The sequence below is a fragment of the Mchenga conophoros genome, linkage group LG15 (genome assembly GCF_057382185.1).
Source record: "Mchenga conophoros isolate Kocher_MC1m ecotype Shallow Benthic linkage group LG15, M_conophoros_male_GT1.1, whole genome shotgun sequence".
Taxonomy (NCBI): Eukaryota; Metazoa; Chordata; class Actinopteri; order Cichliformes; family Cichlidae; genus Mchenga; species Mchenga conophoros.
The window spans coordinates 37845260-37867426 of NC_140540.1; the positions used below are offsets into that span (position 1 = coordinate 37845260).

Below are 22167 nucleotides of genomic sequence, written 5' to 3' on the forward strand. Positions count from 1 at the left end.
AATTCCACCACTTGGCCAAGGACTTTCTGTGCACGGTTTGCATACTCTCCTCATGTTTGCATGGGTTCTCTCTGAGCACTCTGGCTTGTCCCGCAGTCCCAAGACATGGAATTAGTGGGGTTAAGTTAACTGGTTATTCTAAATTGCCCACAGAGTGGGATCTTAGCTCAGGGGCAGCTCCAGGCCTCGAGTGCCAGTGTCCTGCAGGTTTTAGATATCACCCTGGGTCAGCACACCTGAATCAAATGATTAGTTCATTCCCAGGCCTCTGGAGAACCTCATGACATGTTGAGGAGGGAATTTAGCCATCTGAATCAGCTGCAAGGATCAAGGGCACATCTAAAACCTGCAGGACACCAGCACTCGAGGCCTGGAGTTGCCTACCCCTGGTTAAGCTAAACCTGATTTGTCTTTTATTTTTGTAATTTTTATTTATTAATATGTTTTTCTTTCTGTCCTGATGAAGGCTTTGATGTTGCTTTACCCAAGAAGACATGCTATTGTCATTACTTTAAAGCCCTGGGTTTGTCACAGTAACATTAAATGTTTGTAACGGGCAATAATTTGACTGCAAAACAAGTGAGTGATTACGAACTGGCATGGCATAAAATAAGAACATGATACACGTCCAAGTCCACAGGCATAAATTATCAATTCAAAACACAACACAAAGGCTTCATTTCTTAAATAATTTAATGCAAAAGGGTCTTTTAAAAATATTTCTACAAGAATGCATCATCACCTTTTAGTAATTTCTTGTTTATGTCTGCATCATTAAATACATCTCAATCCTTTTCAAAGAGGAATCAACAATTGAGTCTATCAGTTCTTCATTCACCCCCACCTACCCCCATTTCACTAAACATGTACAGTACTCTCTGAAACATGTCGCTTACTTTTACGAGGGTGTTTAAAAGTGGCGAGAAGACATATGCGTAGTGAGAAGAGAAGACAGAAGAAAAGACAGTACTGTATATATTTATTTAAAACACAACTGAAGAAAAAAAAGCTAAAGATATATAAGTGAGGGGCGGGGGTAGGGGCGGGGTTGGGGGAGGGCGGGTGAATGTGCTGTGGTGGATGATGTAAAATGTAAAGAAAGGCAGGAATGTCTGGATAGTTTAAATCCATGTGGCACACAAGGAGATAGCGGACAAAGCCCGATCTCTGATGATGAAAACGGCAATACTTTTCTAACATATGGTCTCACACACAAACACACACACACATGCTCACACAGACTAAAAGTACCAGTTTATCTCAATTTCAGCATCATAAAGTCTGATAAATGAACAAAGAACACAGGAGAGAAAGCTATTTCCTCTCAGCGATGTTAAATACGAAACACTCTCCCAAATGTGTGAAAAATACACTTAAAGATTAATTGTTTGCGTTGATGTGGTTACGGTTTAATCTTTTAAATATGTGCAACGCTGCCATTTGAGCTCATCACTCATGGCCGGTTAACTTTGGTGAACCCAGCTCCAGGGTCCGGAACACCATGTGCACCTCATCAAGAGTTCATGCGAGCTCCAAAACTGTCATTTTTCATGATTAGGCATGTCTGCCTTCTGATTTCGTTGAGCCCCTTTATTCCCTGTTTTCCAGCTTTTTTTGCCCGTCAGCTGTGTCTCGTTTGGCACCGCATCCAAGTTGACAACAGTGGGGTTAAGCTGAGTGACTGAGCCCAGTGAAGGAAGTGTATGGTAAGAAACTTTGACAAATGAAAAAAGTGAGACTACGAGTCTGTTATTTCTGCTTCTGTCATATCTCAATGTCTATCGCTCTTTTCCAACAAAACAGTGTTTTGCATCATAAGAGGAAACAATATACTTGTGGAAAAAAATTAAAGCCTGCCAACAGATTCTACTCATGTTAGCAAATGTTGTCGCCGGGACTGACACGCCTGGTTGTGAGCCATCATGTCAAATATGCCTTGGCGACCTCAATGAAGTCTGACTTAACTGCAGAATTCCTATTTGAGTTTCTCCTACAACTGTTACATGTTAGTAAGCCCTTAATAGAGTGTACTAGCAGTAGTGACAACACATGTATGTGGAATGAGAACACGCAAAGGTGGGAACGCATTGTGTGCTTTGCATAACGTCCTCTTCATTTGAAAGAACTTATGAGGGGTTGGCACGCTCCACAGTCACTAACATCATGCTGTCCTTACATATCTACGGAATAATATTGTCATAATGTGCTGATCACCTCTGGAAGGTGACACCGGTGATGTACCTTGCGGATCCCTATTCAGCTAACTTGAAATACCTCTCTGTGAGGAGTGCAGATGGTGCAGTCTCAGAATTGTGGCTTTCAGCTACGATGAAAGGAGCTGCAGATTTTGACTGCGTGTCTGGGCTGTTGATCCTGCACTGTACTAATCGTGCACTAGCGGCATGAGCTGAAACAGGATGATTACAGGCCACAGAGGGAATGAAGAGCTCTAATGATGGGTCATCTTGCCCTGGATGTCTGTGTCAGCCGCATGCTTATATCCTTGTGAGACCCGATGGGCCACCTGCATTATTTTAACCAACAGTGACCAGCAGGGTTCTCCTCTGATGTCTCTCACGTGAGTATCGTTTTGTAGGAAAGTGCAGGTCACATGATGGAGTTCCACCTCTTGGGGTGGAAATGACTAGTCTGACACAACAATGCCTCTGGACCTGCTCCCTAATAATAACAGTCCTTGGTAAGATGTGTTGGTCTGCATTTAAGTGACTTTCAGGAGTGAAAATAATGTGCCTGGAAGACGATTAAGTACAGCTTCACAAACGCTCTTCATGTTGCGAATGAGAATGGATTCAGGGAAGCTTAATATCGAGTTTAAATGGCACACAAAAACTTTAACACACCTACAGTGAGTTGACCATTCAGAGGAAACCCAGACAAATGGTGTTCAACTCTTCTACCCTACTTCCTGACTTTCCCCACTTCTTCCTTTGTCCTTTTCTTCGCTCAAAATCAAACATTTCACAACAGCACGTCCGTTTTGTCAAAACACCATTTTTTTCTCTTGTTATTTATCTTATTTTTTGTTACAAAACATGTACAGGCTGTTTAGAACAACAACAAAAATACAATATCCAATTATTATGCAATTTCTCTTGTTTTAATAATCATCAATTCAATAGGTGAATCCTCTTGGGAGTTTCTCTTCCTTCTGATTGTTCCAAGTCCCCAAACGGCCTAAAGTCCTTCTGGGTGTTGGGGAGGGGTGTGTGGGTTGGTGGGTGAGGTACAAATAAATACATAGGGCAGGACGCCAAGAAATTAAAACAAGGATTCTGATTATTTCTAAAACCCACACAATAGAAAGTAGAAATTAAAGTGTCCATCATGGTTTGTCTTCAGTTTCTGCATGATGCATATATATATATATATATATATAATTTCATATATATATATGTTTACGTCCAAAGTCCATTTTTTTGGATTCAATAAAAAAAAGAATGTTTTTAACAGTTGTCCACAGAATATAGCATAAGTGTTTCAGATATATTTGCTCCTTATCACAGTTCAGTTCATGCGTAAATTCTCCATGGTGGCAAATAGCGGAAGCCGTATTGTACAGTATATTTGTGTGCAACTCGCCACACCCGCACATCCAGTCGCACTTGATCACACATACAAACCCACATGCACGCACGCTCACATACAAAAATGCACACAAAAGGCCAAAAGGGTCTTTCTATTTTGTTGCCACAGTCCTCGTCTCCCCCCCAGTCGTCACCGCGTATCCAGCGGGGGTACTTCAGTCTGACCAGTCGTTTTGAAACCACAAATCTCCCAAAATATGATCAAGAAAGAAAAACATTAAAATAAAAAAATCTGACAAACAGAAAATATGGTGCAGACAAAGGAAAGTAGAAAAGCAAAATACCAGGTGTAAAATGCAGTTGATGAGCAGGTGTTCCCACACTGGGAAACTATCCTGAGTCACTTCAGGTCAGAGTGAAGAGGTCGTCTCTGAGCTACCGAGGATCCAGCAACCAAAACAGGTGTCCAGAAATATGGCCGCCTCCCTTTGACCTTTATTGACCTCCGTCACTCCTTCGACCTTTAGACCGCAGCCCATCGTATTGCCCTCCTCCACCACCCCACCCTTTTCCAGCAAGTGCCCTTTTAGATAACACACCTTCAATATGAAGATGGAGAACAACACACATGCACAATAAAACAACTTCTAGCAAGGAAAAAACAAAACAAGGAAACTGTCCTCTCGCTCTCTCGTGGTCTGAAACACTTTTTTTTTTTTGCGTTGATTTTCGTTATATGTAAAAACGTTTTCACTTTTTTTTATACAAGGGTCTTCCTTCTTTCCTACATAGATCATCCAGCAGAGCTGGGAACAGGAATCAAGGGGAGGGGCTCTTGTGTGAGGATAAGAGTGTGACATTTAAGTGACAGGACTAAGGCCAACTCCACTACAATGCACATGCATGCAAACATCAACTCACTCCAGAGCTGGTGAGGCACGCGTAAGGATATACGGGGGTTTACTATTTCTCCTCTTTCAAAAACACACAAGCTCCGATTGGATGGGGGGAGAAAAAACAGAAAACTAACAAAAAATGCAGAAACAGGAAATGTAAGTGGTAATGAAATAAAGAAAGAAAAAATATTCAGAGGCACTGCAAGCCAGTTTCGTAGTGTCTAATTGGCAGAGATGGGTCAGGCAGCTAGGGTTTTCCAGTGGCAATCTCTGGCACAGTTTCTCCCCCTTTTTCCGTCTGGCTGTCCTTCGACTGCATCGGTTTGCGTGTCTTCTCACTCACACCTGGACAGGAAGTGTTTGGTTCATCTGTAGTCTCATGTCCTGAATGCTACCAAGAATTTTCTTCTGATGGCCAGCCAATGTAACCCCTATCCGCAGCAGGTCCCTGTGAGCGAAGAACAAAAAGGAAACAAAAAAAAAAAAGGAAAAATGAGAACAGGTGGCTCAGTCGTGAAAACAAAAGAAAAGAAAAGAAAAGAAATAAAAGAAGGAAAACATCACATGAAGCTGAAGTGCAAATTTCACTGTTCACCACAAGTGAACACATACTCGACCAGGTGGGAACGCAACATAGGCCTCACCTTGGCGATGGACCATAAAATGGATTCTGAGAGTGAGGTAACAAAATGGGAGCACTCATCTGAGTGTTAGTCTTAATGCATGATACCTTTGTTACCCAGCAGGTGGGCATGAGGATGTGAGGCGAGCAGCAGTAATGACAGTTAATGATTAAAGTGCAAACTTCGCTACTGTCTGGCAGGTGGCAGACTTCACAGAGTCTATACCCGTCTGTCACTTGGCGAGAAAAAAAACACGGGAACACGGAAGCAAAAGGTTTTCTTCATCAACAACAGCCTTTCTCTGTATAATTACATGCTACTTTCAGCAGGTAGGTCCATCTTTCAACCACCCAATCACGTGGCAGCAACTCAATGCATTTAGACGTGTGCATATGGTCGAGTCAACCTGCTGCAGTTCAAACAGAGCGTCTCCATTGCAAAGCTCGGTTGTCAAGTGACTTTGAACGTGGCAAAGTCAGACGGGCTGGAAACTGCTGATCTGCTGAGATTTTCCCCGTACAGCCATCTTTAGGGTTTACAGAGGATGGTTTAAAAAAGAGAATTTTTCCAGCGAGTGGCTGTTCTCTGAGTTAAAAATGCCTCCTGCGAGTGCATCGAGCTGATGGGAAGGCATCAGTTACTCAAATACCTACTTGTTACAACAAAAGTATGCAGAAGAGCATCTCCAAATGCACAACAAGTTGAACCTTGAAACAGAAGACCACACTGGGTGTCACCCCTAAGAACAGGAAACAGGGGCTACAGTACGCAGAGGTTAAGTAAAACTGGACCATAGCAGGTGCCTGGGTAATGAGTGTCAGTTTCTGCTGCGACATTTCGAAGGGTCAGAACTTAAAACAACATGAAAACATGGATCCATCCGGCCTTATGTCGATGATTCAGACTGGTTGTGGTGTAATGGTGTGAAGGATATTTTCAATGTCAGTAATTTCATACTAGTATAAATATGTCTATACATACACTTAGTTGACTTCTCCAGATAATAGCTGAGGAGAGAGCAGACCATCAGCTGACCAGCTGACCACGAGTGCTCTGCCTCTGTACGCGTCCTGTCCCTTCTGATCTAATATAACCTACAGACAACATGCTTTCTCACTTTATGAGTTTCTCTGCTTCAAAAACAAAGGTATACAGTGAAGTCTATCACTTAACCAGATATGTACATAATCGCAGGTACACAATTTCGCAGCGCACATCTGTCCTCTCGTCACATTCGAGTCGCCACAACTTCACACAAACAAATTCTCCCCCACCCCCCATATTTTGCCAACCCCATCAGCACAGTGACGGAGGATGAAATGATAATAAATGGGCACCATTAGAGGAATTACTGGCCATTAAGGGCAACAGAGAGCCACAGTACACCACACCTGTCAGCCTAGCCAAATTGAAACAAATTACTCCCACCTCCACTGTCTATTATGCACCTAATGAGAATGATTTATTTATCATTATAATCCTAATTCATTTATTTAATCATCACTGGCCTGCAATTTCCATGGTTTCCATTGCATCATTTCCTGTTTGTAAACATGATCAAAGCTGAACCAAATTGCAGTAAAGGAAACAGCCGCAGGAGTTAGCTTAAAAATTGTAGGCTGCGGTGCTGTGCAATCGTGTAACGGTGATTTGTTTGCTTCTAAAACGGGCGACAAAGTATCAGTTTCTGAGCAAGCAACTTCTGATCAACCAAATATAATCACTTTGTTATGTCTGACATCTTCAATTATTAAACTAGTGTTCAGCATATATCAAAGTATGTGAGCATACCTACTGGAAAACAAATATAAATGTATTCTTTTTCTTATTCTGTGATATCTGAGTTGGTTCAGAGACCTGTTTTCCGCATCTCATCATCATATTTAAGTGTTTTTAATTTGACTCTGAATCTCAGTCCCGCTCAGGCGTTGTAGACCTGAGTAGCTCCACTCACTCTGCTGTCATCTGGGCCACCAGGTCAAAGGAAGCAAATCCTGCGTTGACAAAGTTGTCACGGTAGCGGCTCATCTTGATGGCATCCAGCCAGTCCCCCACAGTGGTGAAAGTGGTATAGTCTGGCACACAGCGGTCAAGCAAGGGCTGAGAAACCCTACATTAGGGGACAGGGGGGAAGGGAGGGAGGAGAGAAAGAGAAACAGAGAGAGAGAGAGGGTTAAGGTCGTCACTCTGTGTGCCTCTACCGGCCAACCTCACCCCCAAACGCCCCCCGCTGAGCGCCACCTCTCCATTTCTCTCCTCCTCTGTTCTCCCCCCCCTCCTCCTCTCCTCTCCTCTGTACTGAGTTGTGTGCAGGGGCGAATGGAGGGGCGGGGCGAGGACCCAGGGAATGTACAGGGTGGGTGAGGAGCAAGTTGTGACTGTGGAGAGACTGGCTGGAGGCTTGGGTGGTGGATGTTGGCGCAACAGCTGGTGAGGGGAGGTCACGTGTATTCACACACAGAGCTTCAAATCTAGCTTAAACCAGCAACAAGTGTTAAAGAAACCAAGTGGAGATCGTTTTAGTCAGGAATGCATCTGCCTGGCAGCATCGGTGATGGTGATAATGTTAATAACAATGCAGAAAAGTGCCTTCTTTAAGAAAACCTCAAGAAATGAAAACCTGGAAATATCTGAAAAGCTCTGTCTTTGTGTTTTGCGTCTCGTTCTTTTTGTTGCAAAGAGATGTCGGTGTATTGTTTGGGGACTGATGAAAGGAGGAAAAAAACAAAAGATCAACAACAACTTGAAATTCAATCTGTGTGGTTGTACTGATTGCACTATTAAACCATCTACAAACGTGCTTTAAATCTGATCTGGAAAGATTGGACTCTTTGCGGTTTTGCAGGTCAGTTCAAATCAAATTTCATCCGGCTGTGAGAACACGAGCTTAAACGACGGGCTGGGAGTCATATGCCTTTCAGTGCATAATTACCAATGCATAAAATGATACACTGTGTGCAACACGAGTCCGCAAAGGTGGAAATATTTTTTAAAAATTGCTTTCAGGAAAAGAGGGAAAAACACTGAAATGTAAACACAGATGTCACTCACATGTGTGCGCGGTTTCGCATTAGCGCCGACTTGCAATGTTGGGGACTCTGGAAGAAATGACTCACAAACTCATAGTTCATGTGTGTTTGACAGCGCATGAATGTGATTAGTTGCGCAACGCTTCCCTCAAACGTCTTGAAAACGTGTCGGAGGGCGCTCTGCGTGTTGCTGCGCACCTGTTGACAGCCCCAAAAGGGCTTCTTTAGGGGAAAAAAAGAACCTAACCTCCTGCGCTGATCAACGCTGCAGATAGAGAGGCCACCTTGGGAGTTTTAATAAAACGGCGCAACAACTCAGAGCGAAGCGCAGCAGATGAACGACAGAGGAGGTGGAGGTGGAGAGAATGTCCTGGGATGTGAAGGGAAAAAACAAGAAAGAGCACCACTGTCTCCACTCCTTTCTGCTCCGTTGATCCCTGTCATCCTTTTTGATGGCATTAGATTCATTAACAATTAAAAGGAATGGAGAGAGAACGAGAGGGGAAGGAGAAAGCACACGGAGGAGGAGGAGGGGAGTTAATAACAGTGATACAGAGGCTCCATTGAGTGGTGTAGATGGAGTGATTTTTAATAAGGCCTGTGCTTGGGCATCCAAGCCCTCGGGCTGTCGTTAACGCACGACTCTGGCTTCTCTTAATGGAGTATTGTTGGTCCTCCCATAAAATTGGCTTCAAAAGGGGTCCAGACTTATGCTGGCCACATGTTAGCCACAAGCACAACGCAGCAGGAAGGCTGGATAGTGCTGTGAGCTAGCTAGTGAGTCCACTACGAGCCGAACTTCATGTCATAAAAAAATGGCTGCTGCATTAGTCAGTGGTTTGGCCTTTTATGCAGTCATTGTTTTAAAAAGTTTGATGTTTCTTTCTTTGCTTGTTCTGACCGATTGAGCTGCAGCAAAGGATAGAAATCACCGAAGCTCACGCGGGCAAATATTCAGTCAGGTCAGGCATGTGCAACTCCCGCAGTCAAAGTCTTTAATGTCAGACAGCGTTAGCTAACCTCCAGCCACCCTTCAGTGCCGACCAGGACGACTGTAACATCTTTTACTCCTCCCTTGTTAGGTCTATCGGCAGGAGGCCACCTCTCTGCTGGCCCATTTAAAATCTCGTTAGTGGCTAATTAAAAGGCACTCTCATCTCTTTTTTGCATCGCCTTAATCGGGCTAATTAACCGCAAGCTTAATCTTCTAAGAGCGTCGCTCCTGTGGCCAACCGAGACCCTGGTTTCCCCCTTGAGCACAACCCAGGATTGTCTCTGTCCCTCCCTCAAGACAGAAAGACCCCGATGCAGAGACAGATAGGTAGGTCAGCCCCATCAGCTTTGTGCCAACTCGTTCCTCCAAATTCTTTCCAAGAAACCAATTGGACGGAAAGATAGTTCAGCTAAATGTAGATGTGACACGTCGAGCTCCCAGCTGGCGATAAAGCTGCTTTAAGGCTCGAATTGAGCAATGGTAATTTGGATTTGTATAACAGCTTACCCTGAGCTTGTGCAAACTAAAGAGTTGAATGAGATGATATCGGAACAATAAAAAAGAAGCCTGTTGCAGATGATTCAGGAACATTCATATCCACTATTTAAACTTAGCAATACTTGCAGAGTTCTCTTCCCTTGGTGCTAATGAAATTGCCTGACCAGCACTCTCTTTACTGACTGAGTTTCTTAAATCAATAAACTTAACTGACTGAAGGTTCTTGTTATTATATTACACCGCAAAAGCCAAGCAAGCCTAATCCGCCATATGACTCAGGAAAGGTAGTCATTACTAATATCCATTTATGCTATGACCATAATTATGCATTATTAATACACAGAGCATTACACTTAACAAGAGCCCTCAGGGGCATTTAGAAAAACACCCTCACATTTAAAGTCCCCTTCTATGATAACACGTTCCTCAGCATAAACAAGCATTTACTGCAAATCTCCACTTGACATGGCCTTCATACTAATTTTGACTTTAACGTGACCAATGTGCTTTTTATATTAAGGCTTACCCCGAGGACTGTGTGCTGTTGGTGACTACTTTGAGACTGGCAGCATTGCGAATAAGCTTATCCAACGTGGCCACGATCTGGGTGAATTTAGGTCGTAGGTTCCTTTCTTTCACCCAGCAGTCCAACATGAGCTGGTGCAGAGCCGTCGGGCAGTCCATGGGTGGGGGCAGTCGATAGTCCTGCTCCACGGCATTTATCACCTGGGGAAGGACAACAGAGAAATCCCAATCACTTCTAATCACAGAGTGTAGCGCAGAGGGAGGGCGGACAATGCGAGAGAGGCGGTCGATGGAAAACAGCACGGCAGAAGAGAGTGAATGGTGGGAATTATAAAAACCGGGGATAAAGAAGGAAAAAATGGCTTTGGTTATTCACAGAAACAAGGGCAAGCAAAAGTTGGAGCTGTGGGTGGATGTGTGGTGAGAAAAAGAATGGCTCTTCCACATAAATGGAAAAAGAAGGTGGTTTCTTATATATAAGCATAAATTCTCTTGTGATCTTACATCTTGATTGCTCATGTCCCAGTACGGCCGCTCGCCATACGACATAACTTCCCACATGACGATGCCGTAGCTCCAGACGTCGCTGGCAGAGGTGAACTTCCTGTAGGCGATTGCCTCTGGAGCGGTCCAGCGAATGGGGATCTTCCCTCCCTGTGGATATGCGAATGAGTAGGTGAGCATGAAATACTGGAGAGATGGAGCGCAAACACAGAGTCACACACATACAAGAGGGAAAGAGAGGGTGAGAAAAAAACTATCCAAGGGAAACGTTGATGCACAACAGATGGGTGCATGCCATAGAACCCAAACACCGCATTCACACAAGGTTAGTCAGACGTTTACAGACAAATGACACGTGCAGAGAGGTGAAACTTTAAGGATATGAAATGTGCAGCACAGTGCATTTTTCAGTGTCATTGTTAATCCTTTTCATTCAACTATGTACCCGATAGACAGTTGCTGACTCATACTAGGAGTGTCTCTTGGAGTAAAGAGCACAAAAATGAACACAACTGCTTCCTGCCATAAGGAGAATTGACCTTCTGCACGCCTCCTGACATTGTTCTGTGCTTTATCTCCTTCTTTGCTTTACTATACATGGATGTAAAAAATGGTCAGCGTCTTTCATATCGGGCCGAATCAGAGCTGAGAAGAAAAAAACAAAGCTGTCTTTATACCATCGTTCATATTCATAAGTCTATTATCCTCAGTATACCCTTTCAGACATAAATCCCAAACTGCTTTGCCAGTTGAAGAATATTAGAGACTCCAGCAATTTGTCAACAACCGATTTTGTAACGTTTCTGGGACTCTAAAACAAATCATGTGTAACACCTGCGTGCGATTGGAGGTACTCTTGTGATCTTTAAATTTCACGTATTCATTAATGTCATTAACTGGATCATTCCACACCCTTTAATATAGACTTCTATACCCTTAACTGTTCTTAATTTGTCCACGTGTCTGTGCCACAGTGACAAGAAAAACCTCTGATCTTGTGGGAACAGACCGGGCATTTATTGGACACGATGATTAAAAGAAAACAACAATAATGGGTTGATGTTGGAACAACATATGTAGCCTTTTTAAACACAGGAATACAGACAAACACAAAAAGCAGTCAAATGTAATATATCCACTAACTCACCAGTGAGCTGGTGTAGGTTGGATCTGTGGGGTCATCCTCAAGGAAACGAGACAGGCCGAAGTCAGATACCTTACACACCAGATTACTGTTAACCAAGATGTTACGGGCAGCCAAGTCTCTGTGCACGTAGTTCATGTCTGACAGGTACTTCATGCCTGCTGCGATCCCACGGAGCATGCCTACCAGCTGGATCACTGTGAACTGCCCATCATTGAGCTAGCAAAGGAGGAGAGAGTGACACGTATGAACTGCATTGCAGATCAAGGATCCATTTTCAAAGGAGAAAACAGCCTGTGTGCCTCTTCTTTCATGGTTTAGCTCATGGTTATTTCATGGTTTAGCTCTCTATATTCAGTGTCTTCTACACTTTTTTATGTCCTCTTACCTATATCTTTAATCTCTCATCATCTCACGCCGTAATCTCCTTCTCTTTTCTACATGCCCATTCTATATTCTTCCATTCTCCATTATCTCTGTATCAGCCCCCCCTCTTTTCTCTGGCAGACAGTGTATGATGTGACTTTGAGGCAGAGATTCATTGGAAACTGAGCTCTGTAAATGTCACCAACTGCCAGAATACAGGATTTTGTAAGATATCCATAGTGAGCTCTGCAGCTGCACTTAAGAAGACCTTTTAAGGTTGCAAAGACAGTGAGATAACTGCAAACAAAAATCCAGCGGCTTTGGATGGGCTTATTTACCCAGTAGTGTTGCATCACTCATAAAATCACATTTTATACAGAGTAACTAATTTTAAGGCTATTCTGGTGTGTGCTTGTTTTTTTAATTAGTTTTTTCTCACCCTCAGAAAAGAGTCCAGTGCTCCATTCTCCATAAACTCGGTCACAATCATCACCGGACGACTTTTGGTGACCACACCTTCCAGGCGGATAATGTTGGGGTGGTCGAACTGGCCCATGATGGAAGCTTCAGATAGGAAGTCTCGCCTCTGCCTGTCGGTGTAGCCCACCTTGAGAGTCTTGATGGCTACGATGATCTCCCGGCGCCCGGGCAGCTTTAGGCGACCGCGACACACCTCCCCAAACTCTCCTGCGAGAGCCCAGGTGAGACAGCCAGAAAAACAGCAAAAGAGGAGAGATGGAAAGACAGACAGAGAGAGAGAGAGGGAGGGAAGAGAGGCATGACGGAAGAGTGGAGGAGAGTGGGGGGAAAGAGGGAAGAGGGGACAGTTAACTGGTTAGAACCAAGGAGCCAGGGAAGGGTAGCTGGGGGCAGAGTGGGACAAGGGGGTGTGGGACTGCAAGAGAAGCCAAGACTCTAGGCCAGTCTTAAGGGATTGTGATATAAGGGGAGGCATACAGTGACTTTATACTGTTAACTTACATACTAAAAGAAAAACAAATGGTGAGTGAAAGGCATAATGGCACAATGTGAAATGACACAGGACTGGGAAAAAAAAGCGTAACATTTTTAGGGTAAAGTTGGGTGACATTATAGGCCAGACTTAGGGTGATTACGGGGAAAGGGGGGTCAAGGGTTTGTGGGGGGGGGGGGGGGGGGGGGTGCTAAGCTTCAGAGGGGCCGGAGAAGTGAGCACAGGAGGAAGAGATGGGTGGAGACAGAAGCTTGGGGGTTGTGGACGCTTTATGTTTACACTCTACACCAAGCGTGTGCAAGAAGCCAAGAAAAATCAGGTGATGAAAGTGATGCGTGTCAACACAGGTGCAAAGGTAACAAAGAGGGGGAGGTCAGGGAAGGCGGGGGCAAAGGGTTGAGGGGCATGGAGGGATGGATTGAGGAAGGGGGAGAGGAGAGGAAGGGGACAGGGAAGACAGGGGTTGAGGGTTTGTCACTTTAAAGGCGAATGCTGGGGAGCGAGGGTTTCAAGAAGTTGCCTCAGCAGTAGAAGAGCTGTCGTAGTAGTAGTAGTAGTAGTAGTAGTAGTAGTAGTAATGGTAGTAGCAGAAGCAAGCGATTCCCATCTCTGCCATCACAACGTCTTCCTTTTTTGGCTCAGAAACATATGCTAAAATATCTGAACCTCACATGGCACAGTCCTGTAGCTTTTAGGCAGAGATATAACTGTCAAATATATCAAAGACATAAAATATTTCACTGTCTACAACATCATGTGAGGGAGGGTTTCTAAAACAAGGGGGTTACAACCACATAGTAGATAGGGTGTGAGTACCAGGGAAAAAAAGGTCAAACATAACGATCCAGTAAAAATCCTCTTTTTAATTAAGAGGTTCTCCGGATATAAAAAAGTGGGCAGGGTTACAGGCAGCCAATCCTGGACTTGGAGCAATTTAATATATTTTACACCCCAACCAGACAGATTTAAACCTCTAGAAGAGTACAACAGATAAATATTAGCCATGGCTCTTAGAGACAGGAATTCCCCAAGCTTACACACACAAAACCAGACACAGAGCCAAAGAGCTGGACTTTAAGTCCTCTAAAGTACATATCCATTACAATCACGCCCTCGCAGGTTCACACAGTGCTCATTAAGGCAATCGCTGGCCAGTAAATCTCTCGATATTTCACAACATACACAAGTTTGTGAGCTACAGCAACTACAGTACATTTTCACATTACCTTCAGTCTTCCTTCTTTTAAAATTTCAATTTCCTTTGCATCAGTTTTGAAGTGCAGAGTAGTGCAATGAGGTATGAAAGAAGTAGAAAACAAGCCCACTTTAAGAGGTAGATAAGGTATCCTACAGCATTCCTGCCAGTAGCCAGATATAATTACCACTAGAATTACAACATCCTGCATTATTTCAATGATGGCAGCTGCTGAAACTCAAAACCTTAACGCTCAGTGTTTATCTGTGCACACGAAAGTTCAATAAGTGTGCAAAAAAACAGGTTTGTAGCTTATACTGGAAAATACATGCAATCAGATGGGATTAAACTCTCCCCTAGAGAAATCAATCCTGTCTGTATGGGGTTGTGCTTTTACAAAAATTTAATCAGTTATCAATAACTCTTGTGCCATATTTATTGCATTGCTCCCATTGCAGGATTGGGGTAATTTTTGCCTTTTAGGACATGGGTGAAAAAATAATCTACCATACAATGGGTATTAAAACTAGTTTAAACGCACACGGCGTGGTAAACGTGGGGGGTGCTAGAACTGTGAGTCACACTAACACAGTGCTGGACATCTGGAAGGCTAAAAAAACAAAAAACACAAAAACGTTCCTAAGAGGTGACGGTATGCGGTAGGGAGGCGAGCAAGAAGAGGGCTAGCGATGAATTGAGTGAAAGTACCGCTTGGTGTGAAGTCCTCTAATGGTATGGCCTGGAGGTGACTAGCAGTCTTCCCCCTGTAGCTCAGGAGCTTTGGTGGGTTACCTGCGCCAATGACCTCCTCGATCTTCACGCAGGACACATCGATCTCCTTGGCAAACTCGCGCACTGCCTCATTGGGGTCCTCGTAGGTGAAGGGGTCAATGTAGACCTTCATTCCCGGCGTTACTATTGGGGATTCAGTGGCAAGAACAGGAAAGTGAATCTCCGTTGCCAAGCAATAAATATTCAATGTGATATCTGTCTGATCACTTCTGACGACAGCGAGAAGCACAGACATGCTGCCGTTGGAACAGGCAAGCGAGCTTAGCGGAGAGACTTACTGTACTGCTGCAGTTTCTCTGTGTACTCTGACTCTGAACCGTTTCTCTGCTTTCTGTTGAGAAAGATGAAAACACAAACTGAGTCACGTGGTCCCTGCACAGTGGGACACAAACACTGCTGAGGAACAAAGGCACGGGGAGAAAACAGATCCCTAATAACGCCTAGTTGTAGCGTGAGATGCAGTCGCACTGTGATGTGGCATGGTAAATATGTGTAGTCTTTTTGTGCGCTGGAAGCAAGGGATACGCTGATAAAGATTGTATCAATGCCTAGTGGTAAAAATGATTCATACTCGGGGACTGTAGCGCAAGTGTAAACAAAAGGATATCATACTATTGTCTGAAGCGGCAAGTGAAAGCCATTCACTCTCAGTACCCCCCCCCCCCAAAAAAAAAAAATGAGCAGCCGTGACAAAAGCGGACTCAAACAGCAAGCTCAGCTGTCTCGCTTTCCTCGCCCCGCAGACATCACACTGCACATTTCAATTCAATCTTGCTCTCTGGTTGTCAGTCTCCCTTTTCTGTTTTTATGAACTTATTTACTCTTGTCCTCTTATAGCCACTCAGTTCCTCCAGCTTCACCTCCATGCATCTGTCCCTTTCGCACCCAGCGGGGATGGGGTGTAGGCTCGGATACGGAGCTGGGTTGTTGAAATCACATGTTAATGTGCTTCCTTTGTTGTCTAACCAGTAACCGGGGCAAAAAATACCCGATGGTAATTTGCATTTTATTTTAAATTCTAATTTTCTTCTGGTATATGCCGAAGCTGTGTATTTTGTATCATTTCTATTTTTCTCCCTTCTTCTGTAGCAGTCAGAGCAGTGGCTAAGCCAAGACCCTGAGAGAGAGAGAGACACAATGTAGCGGTGTGAAAATTAGGGAGAGCGAAGAGGCAGGAGGGAGAAAGAAAAGGAGGGGGATCCAGGGAGATTATTATTCAGTCTAGCATGACCGATGCCCACGCTTGTCAGCAGCTGCCTGAACTGGCTTGCAGAGAGAACCCAAGTGGGCACCAGTCAGCAGTGGGTGCCAGCCTCTCGCACATATAGACACCCTCGCACGGCATTTTCTGCTTGACAAATGAATGGTATAAAGGATAAACGAGTGCGGTTAGACCCAGCTGATGTAGTGTCAGACTTTCTGAAAGGTAAGGGCAGCCACTTGCAGCTTCCCAGTCAATTGGGCTCAGCAGACAGGGGCGCATCTGGGTTCTTTGTGGTCGGGCAAACGCACAGTTGATTCTGAGTGCTGGGCCGTGAGGGCAGGCCTATCAGGCCCAACAGCTGCTCCACCATGCTGTTTCCACTGAGCAAAGTAGCATTTTGGCCAAAGCTGTTTACTATTCACAGATTCAGAAGGCTAATCTGGCATTCAGTGGGCTCACAGGTGGCAAAGCAATCCGCTGAGACTGTTCCGGGGCAGTTTGGAGGACAAGCAAACAAAGCTGACATTTGAAGCTATCTCGGTGTTTTGTTTTGTTTTTTTCAAATTGACGGGAAAAACAACAGTTTGGCACCAATGCTTCTGTAAGCCTTGCTGTTTTAGTAGCGGGATTCTCACCTCAGGCAGACAATAGCGATGACCACAACTGCAATGATGAAGACTAAGGTGGCGGTGGCTGATCCAACGATGAGCGGCAGCTGTTCCTGCAGCGACTTTGGGGGGTCAGCTTTACAAGATTAAAGAGAGAAGGTGATCAGTTAGTTAGTCAGTTGCCGCAAGCATCGACCAAACTAGCTGCAATCCAGCTCAGTACAAAAGTACGAGGTTTATTAATCTGTATACAGAAGAATCTGCACATCCTTTATAAAGTAGAGGAAGGGTATGGCTGATACACAGACTGGCTGACCATAGGTACATTTTCATCAAATCATAAGTCCGTTACAAGAATTTCAGTTTTTTTCGTTTCTCGCATATTGGCTTCTTACACTATAAACGCTTGAAAAAATCCAACACATCTATAAGCTTTGCATTGCACTATTTGTACAGACATATCCCAGTATATCCCCGGGTAGTAACGCAGGCGGGGTGTAACGTACTTTGGAGGTTGGTGCTGAAGTCGGCTGGGCTGCTGTAGCGACCGTAACCAGCGACTGTTCGAGCGCGGACCTGCACCACGTAAGGCGTACCAGCCTTAAGACCTTCAATGCGGGCGTTGCTCCGTTGGGCAGTCATGGTATGGGCAATGGCCTCACCCTGATCCTGCACATACAAATACAGGGATTAAACAACGCACCCCTGCTCCTCATTGTTCCTTCTCTAAAAGTTTTGATGTAGGTTGACAAAAAATATATAAAAAAGACAAGACCAAGAGAGAGAGAGAGAGAAAAGGAGTGCCATATCATAGCTGGTATGTTAATCTGACAGCAGAAGACAGCATATAGTGAGGACTGTGCTCTTTCCCCAAGGAAAACTCTAAACTTTCTGGGGTTTTAGAAACTTTTTAAGGCATGGATTGACAGAGGATGGGAGGGAAAAGAAGAAAAGGGAAGAGTACAACAGGGAAGGGATTGGAAGGATAGAAAGAGATGGAAAGAGTGGAATAAGAAGAAAAGGAAGCCTCACGGCCAACATGTGTTTATCAGCAGAGCCATTGTTTTCCACATTTACAGAAACACAGATGATACAGAAACCATGCGAGTCACTGAAATTGGATTGAATTACAGGCGTTCTCTAACATCGGCGCTTACCTTCTCATGGTACTTAATCTCATAATCCAGAATGATTCCGTTGGGCTTCTCTGGAGGCAGCCAGGATAGGCTCATGGTGCTCGCTGTGGCCGCCATCAGGTGAACTGTGGGCACTGCAGAGGGAGCTTCACAGGGGGAAAATAAATAAAGGGAAATCCGCTTTATTTATTGTTTTTCGTGTTATGTCTTTTGAAGTTCTGTGCCCTTTGTCTGTCCACAGAAGCCCAAATACAAAGTCTTAGCTGTGAGCTTTGTGAAAAGCTTTGGCCACTAGTTAGTATGCAGAGCCATTCCCGACTAATGCTCAAATTCTCCCTCCCAGAGTCCTAGGGGAACGAGAGGTTATGTCTAATTCTCCTGTAGCAAGAGAATCAAACTTTAGAAACTGATGGATAAGGTCCATGCAGTTCCCTCTGTCATATATTAACGGCGGGCGAGCTAAGGAACAGCCGCACATACAGAGTTTTGCACGTATGTGTCTGTGCACTTGCTTCACTGCTGCTGAGCTGTTACTCCACAATCTCGTTGAAATGTTTGAGAGGAGCTGTGCTTTCCTTTTTTTTCTCGGCTGTAGAAAAAGATCTTGTTCTTTAAGTGCTGCGCATGAATATAATATACAAATACAAAAATGTGCACACACCATACAATCTAATTATTTTATGAAACATGTAATCACTGGAGTTTCCCATGCTTAGTTTACACGTGCCGCATTAACAGTAAGCCCATGCCGCTCTTTCCTTTACTCCCTCCTCCACTCGGTCTACCCTTTTAACTTTACTTCACACCTTCCACTGTCTATCTCCACTATTACCTTTACTTGAATATAAATAATACACTTCCTTCTTTTTCAGTGGACTTTTCAACTCTTTTGCTTATCTTTCACTGCTACGGCCCTCCATCCACCCCCCCTTCCTCCAGAGTTTTATGACTTCTTCACAAGATGTCCTGTCTAACCAAGACAGATGTGCTGATAATCACTTCTGGTCAATAAGGAAAGTGAAGTGAAGGAAGTCAAGTGTTGCACAATAATATTATTCAATACTGTACCGCACTCATTTTAGGAAAATCCCTGGATCAGTGTTTCTCATTCCCCCATACCACACACCAGTTTTCGCTGGCTTTGTTAAAAACTTTTACATCCCATTTTTACATTCTTTCATCGTCCCCATTCCATTTCCTTTCTAACCTCGCTGCTTGTCTTGGAGACCAGACAACCTTCTGTTGCTCTGTCTTTCTTTCTGGTGTCTGCACCTCCCCTTTCCTGAGTTTTCCCCTTCCTTGTAAGTCCCATCTATTCCATTTCTCCTTGTCTCTCTTATTCCCCCAGAAGACAATGCTTCCTAGGCAGATCCCCTGGTTACTCTAGCCAAGGGATTAGGGGCCCTCCTCCAGGAGGAGACGTTGGGAGTAACCATGGAGGTGGCCCCAGGGGCTTATCACCAACCCAGTATTTATTTTGATTCTTAAAAGGTGACTGCACATGCAGGGATGGTCTTGGGACTACACAAATGGATAATCTGATCACAGATGATGCACTCTTGCCCTGTTCTTTCTCTTCACTGCTCCCTCCGCACCCACCTGACCCCAAGCACCCAAGGGTGGACACTTGTCCCTGTCAGCCCAGCGCCAAACCTCCCCATGAAACAATGAGGCCCTCATGTGGGGCTGGTGGGGCCTTTGGGTTCCAGACTCACAAAAAGAAGGCATTCCTAAAGAATCTTTTAGGAGTAGGCACACAAGGTCAAAGGTGAGGAGGACAAGGCCATGGAGAGAAGGAAAAAGGGTGGGGGAGGAGGAGCCAAGGAATAATCCTTGGTGTTTACTAGGCTAGCCGAAAGAGCAAACTTAACACAGCAGCAAAGAGTTCAATTTACAAGTAAAAAGAAAAACTGGAGTGAGTAAAAGTACATCACTGAGAATAGTGAGATTTCCTAGGTAACTGAAAAAATGATCATAATAGTCCCCCAGCTATAGTGTCAAACATAAGGCTCAGTGGCCAAAGACTCCAATCCAAGGAGGGCGTACATTCTGGACTTTAAATGTATTTGGAGTTTTTCCTTCTGATAAAGACCGTTCATATTGCACCAAAGTAGTTAAGTAATAAACAAACCATTTAAAAAAAGAAGAGTTCTTGTTTTTTACAGTATGTCCACAAAAAATGTGAATTAATGGAAACTTTCTAAACCTTTCGGATTTTTTTCTGTGATTTAAAACATTTATTCCTTATAATTTTAGCCCAAAGAATAATGCTGAAAGCTTTCTTTCATTTACTACAGCAGCTTTTCTTTATCATGTGGAAAAACTGAGACATACTGTTGAAACTGCACTTCTTTTTCTTATATTAAGGTATCTTAGGATACTTATCCTTTTTCACTGACAGGTGGAGTGTTACTGGTCCAATGCACGATATACAATTATTCTGACGTCCCTGGTCTACAGTCTCCCTCCATTTATTGATTTATTTTCATCACTTGGCTTATCAATAGCGGGTTCTATTACTCTGTATATCTATATATACCAGATGGGTTTAAAAAAAATCATCTCAGCTCTGATTGCTACATTGGCCTAGTTACTGTTTTTGCTGAGAGCTGAAGGATCGGTGGGTTGGAACCAGTGGGCAGCCAGAATACTAAAGGTTCCACACTTTGAATATACACTGCCTCGCTATTGCTATTTGCAGTGGTGTTAGCACAGAGCATGCTGTGGGCGTGTGAAAAAAAGGTCGCTTTCTAAGCTCATTCAGAAGAATGTCTTCCTTCTCAATCCCTGTTCAAAGGAAAAATATGTAGCACACTCCTACATACATACAAGAAATTGATCTCTGCTTTTTAGGCGCAGAGCGTATTCTCTGACATCCTTTTGTGTCTTTTCCCAGCCTTTGAAAGTTGGCATCGCCCGAAACATCAATGCTGATCTTTGCCAGGTAGCCACAGTGCTGAAGCTGCACCTACCGGCCTGATTTGTGGTGATGTTCACGGCGGAGAACTGGGGCGTATAGGGGCTCTTGTTGGAAACGCCGTTGACCGCCTGGATCTCGAAGCTGTACTGTGTGTGGGCTTGCAGGTTCCGGACCGCCACACGCCGCTGGGTCAATCCCAGGTGGCGCGGTGAGATGTCCACGTTGTCGTCGCAGCGCGAACACATTCCCCGGTCGGGGAGGCACTTCTTACAGATGACGTTGTAGAGGACATCATCGCGGCCGCCCAGGTCACGAGGCTCGCTCCACTCCAGCACGAGCGAGGTTTCGTTGACGCTGGAGATGACGCTGCGTGGGGCAGACGGAACGGCTGCAAAAGGAAGGATGGGATGAAGAAAATAGGTCGCAATGAGAATGCATTCAATCTCCGTGCACAATGGGTGTAAAGAAATTTGTCCTGGTGACAGCACAGAGACATCAGGACAATAGACAAAAGATTCATACTGGAAAGCACAGTTTATATATCATTACACACACATGCATTCATTATTCCATAACTGCGCTGCGGTATTAGTACATTTCTTATGCATTAACTAGACCATTTTCTTTTCTTTCACTGTAACAAGAGACTGTTCCAGCAGTTCTTCATTAAAAAAAAGAAAAAAAGAGGACAGGAGTTCAAATTTGAATTGCATGCTTATTTCCACTGTGTGTCTGTGTGTACAGAGTGCTTGGGGGCAACGAGCAAGACAAACTATTGGCAGAGTCTTGGCAATTCTTATCCAATTACCGGAGCCTTATCTCTCACTGCACTGTGGGAGAATCAGCCCCACACCCCAGCAACAGAAAAAAGGATCTTCTTTCTTCACTTCTGAATAAATTCACCCCTCAGTGTCTGTTTGCTTTTAATAGAGCCAACAGTAAAAAAAAAAAAAAAAGATAAAGCTCACAAAAAAACAAGTGGGTTTCACTTTCCGGCCGTAGTGGGGCAGAGACGTTGTGAGTGCAGGTTGGTGGGAAGGGGAGGGGTTGGATGATAAAGTTGTGGATAACGCTGGGAAAGCAAGCAGACTTGTTTGCTGTCTGTGTGGCGTGGCAGGAGCATTGTGCTAGGAGCTTTTATCAGCAGTTGATGGAAATATCCAAAGACGTTTAATACACAATAACTTTAACTTTATGATTACAACACATTTGGCC

At 44.2% G+C, this 22167-nt stretch overlaps 1 protein-coding gene across 9 annotated transcripts in view; it reads right to left on the reverse strand.

The window, feature by feature from the left end:
- Positions 1 to 660: 660 nt before the first annotated feature.
- The window catches only part of ephb3b (eph receptor B3b), a 58476-nt gene continuing 36969 nt past the window's right edge, over positions 661 to 22167 (reverse strand). Inside the window, exons 5-16 of one of the 9 annotated variants that reach the window (XM_085247985.1) lie at positions 21005 to 21340; positions 18054 to 18178; positions 17403 to 17565; positions 16924 to 17032; positions 15363 to 15415; positions 15085 to 15207; positions 12564 to 12811; positions 11762 to 11977; positions 10615 to 10800; positions 10112 to 10311; positions 7019 to 7174; positions 661 to 4889 (exon numbers count right to left, since the gene is read on the reverse strand). In XM_085247985.1, coding sequence (XP_085104111.1) covers positions 4781 to 4889; positions 7019 to 7174; positions 10112 to 10311; positions 10615 to 10800; positions 11762 to 11977; positions 12564 to 12811; positions 15085 to 15207; positions 15363 to 15415; positions 16924 to 17032; positions 17403 to 17565; positions 18054 to 18178; positions 21005 to 21340 — 2024 coding nt within the window. In that variant the 3' untranslated portion in view covers positions 661 to 4780. Of the gene's footprint in view, positions 4890 to 7018; positions 7175 to 10111; positions 10312 to 10614; positions 10801 to 11761; positions 11978 to 12563; positions 12812 to 15000; positions 15220 to 15362; positions 15416 to 16923; positions 17033 to 17402; positions 17566 to 18053; positions 18179 to 21004; positions 21341 to 22167 lie in introns of all 9 variants that reach the window. The other 8 variants (XM_085247982.1, XM_085247984.1, XM_085247981.1 and 5 more) reach the window with 8 other exon arrangements.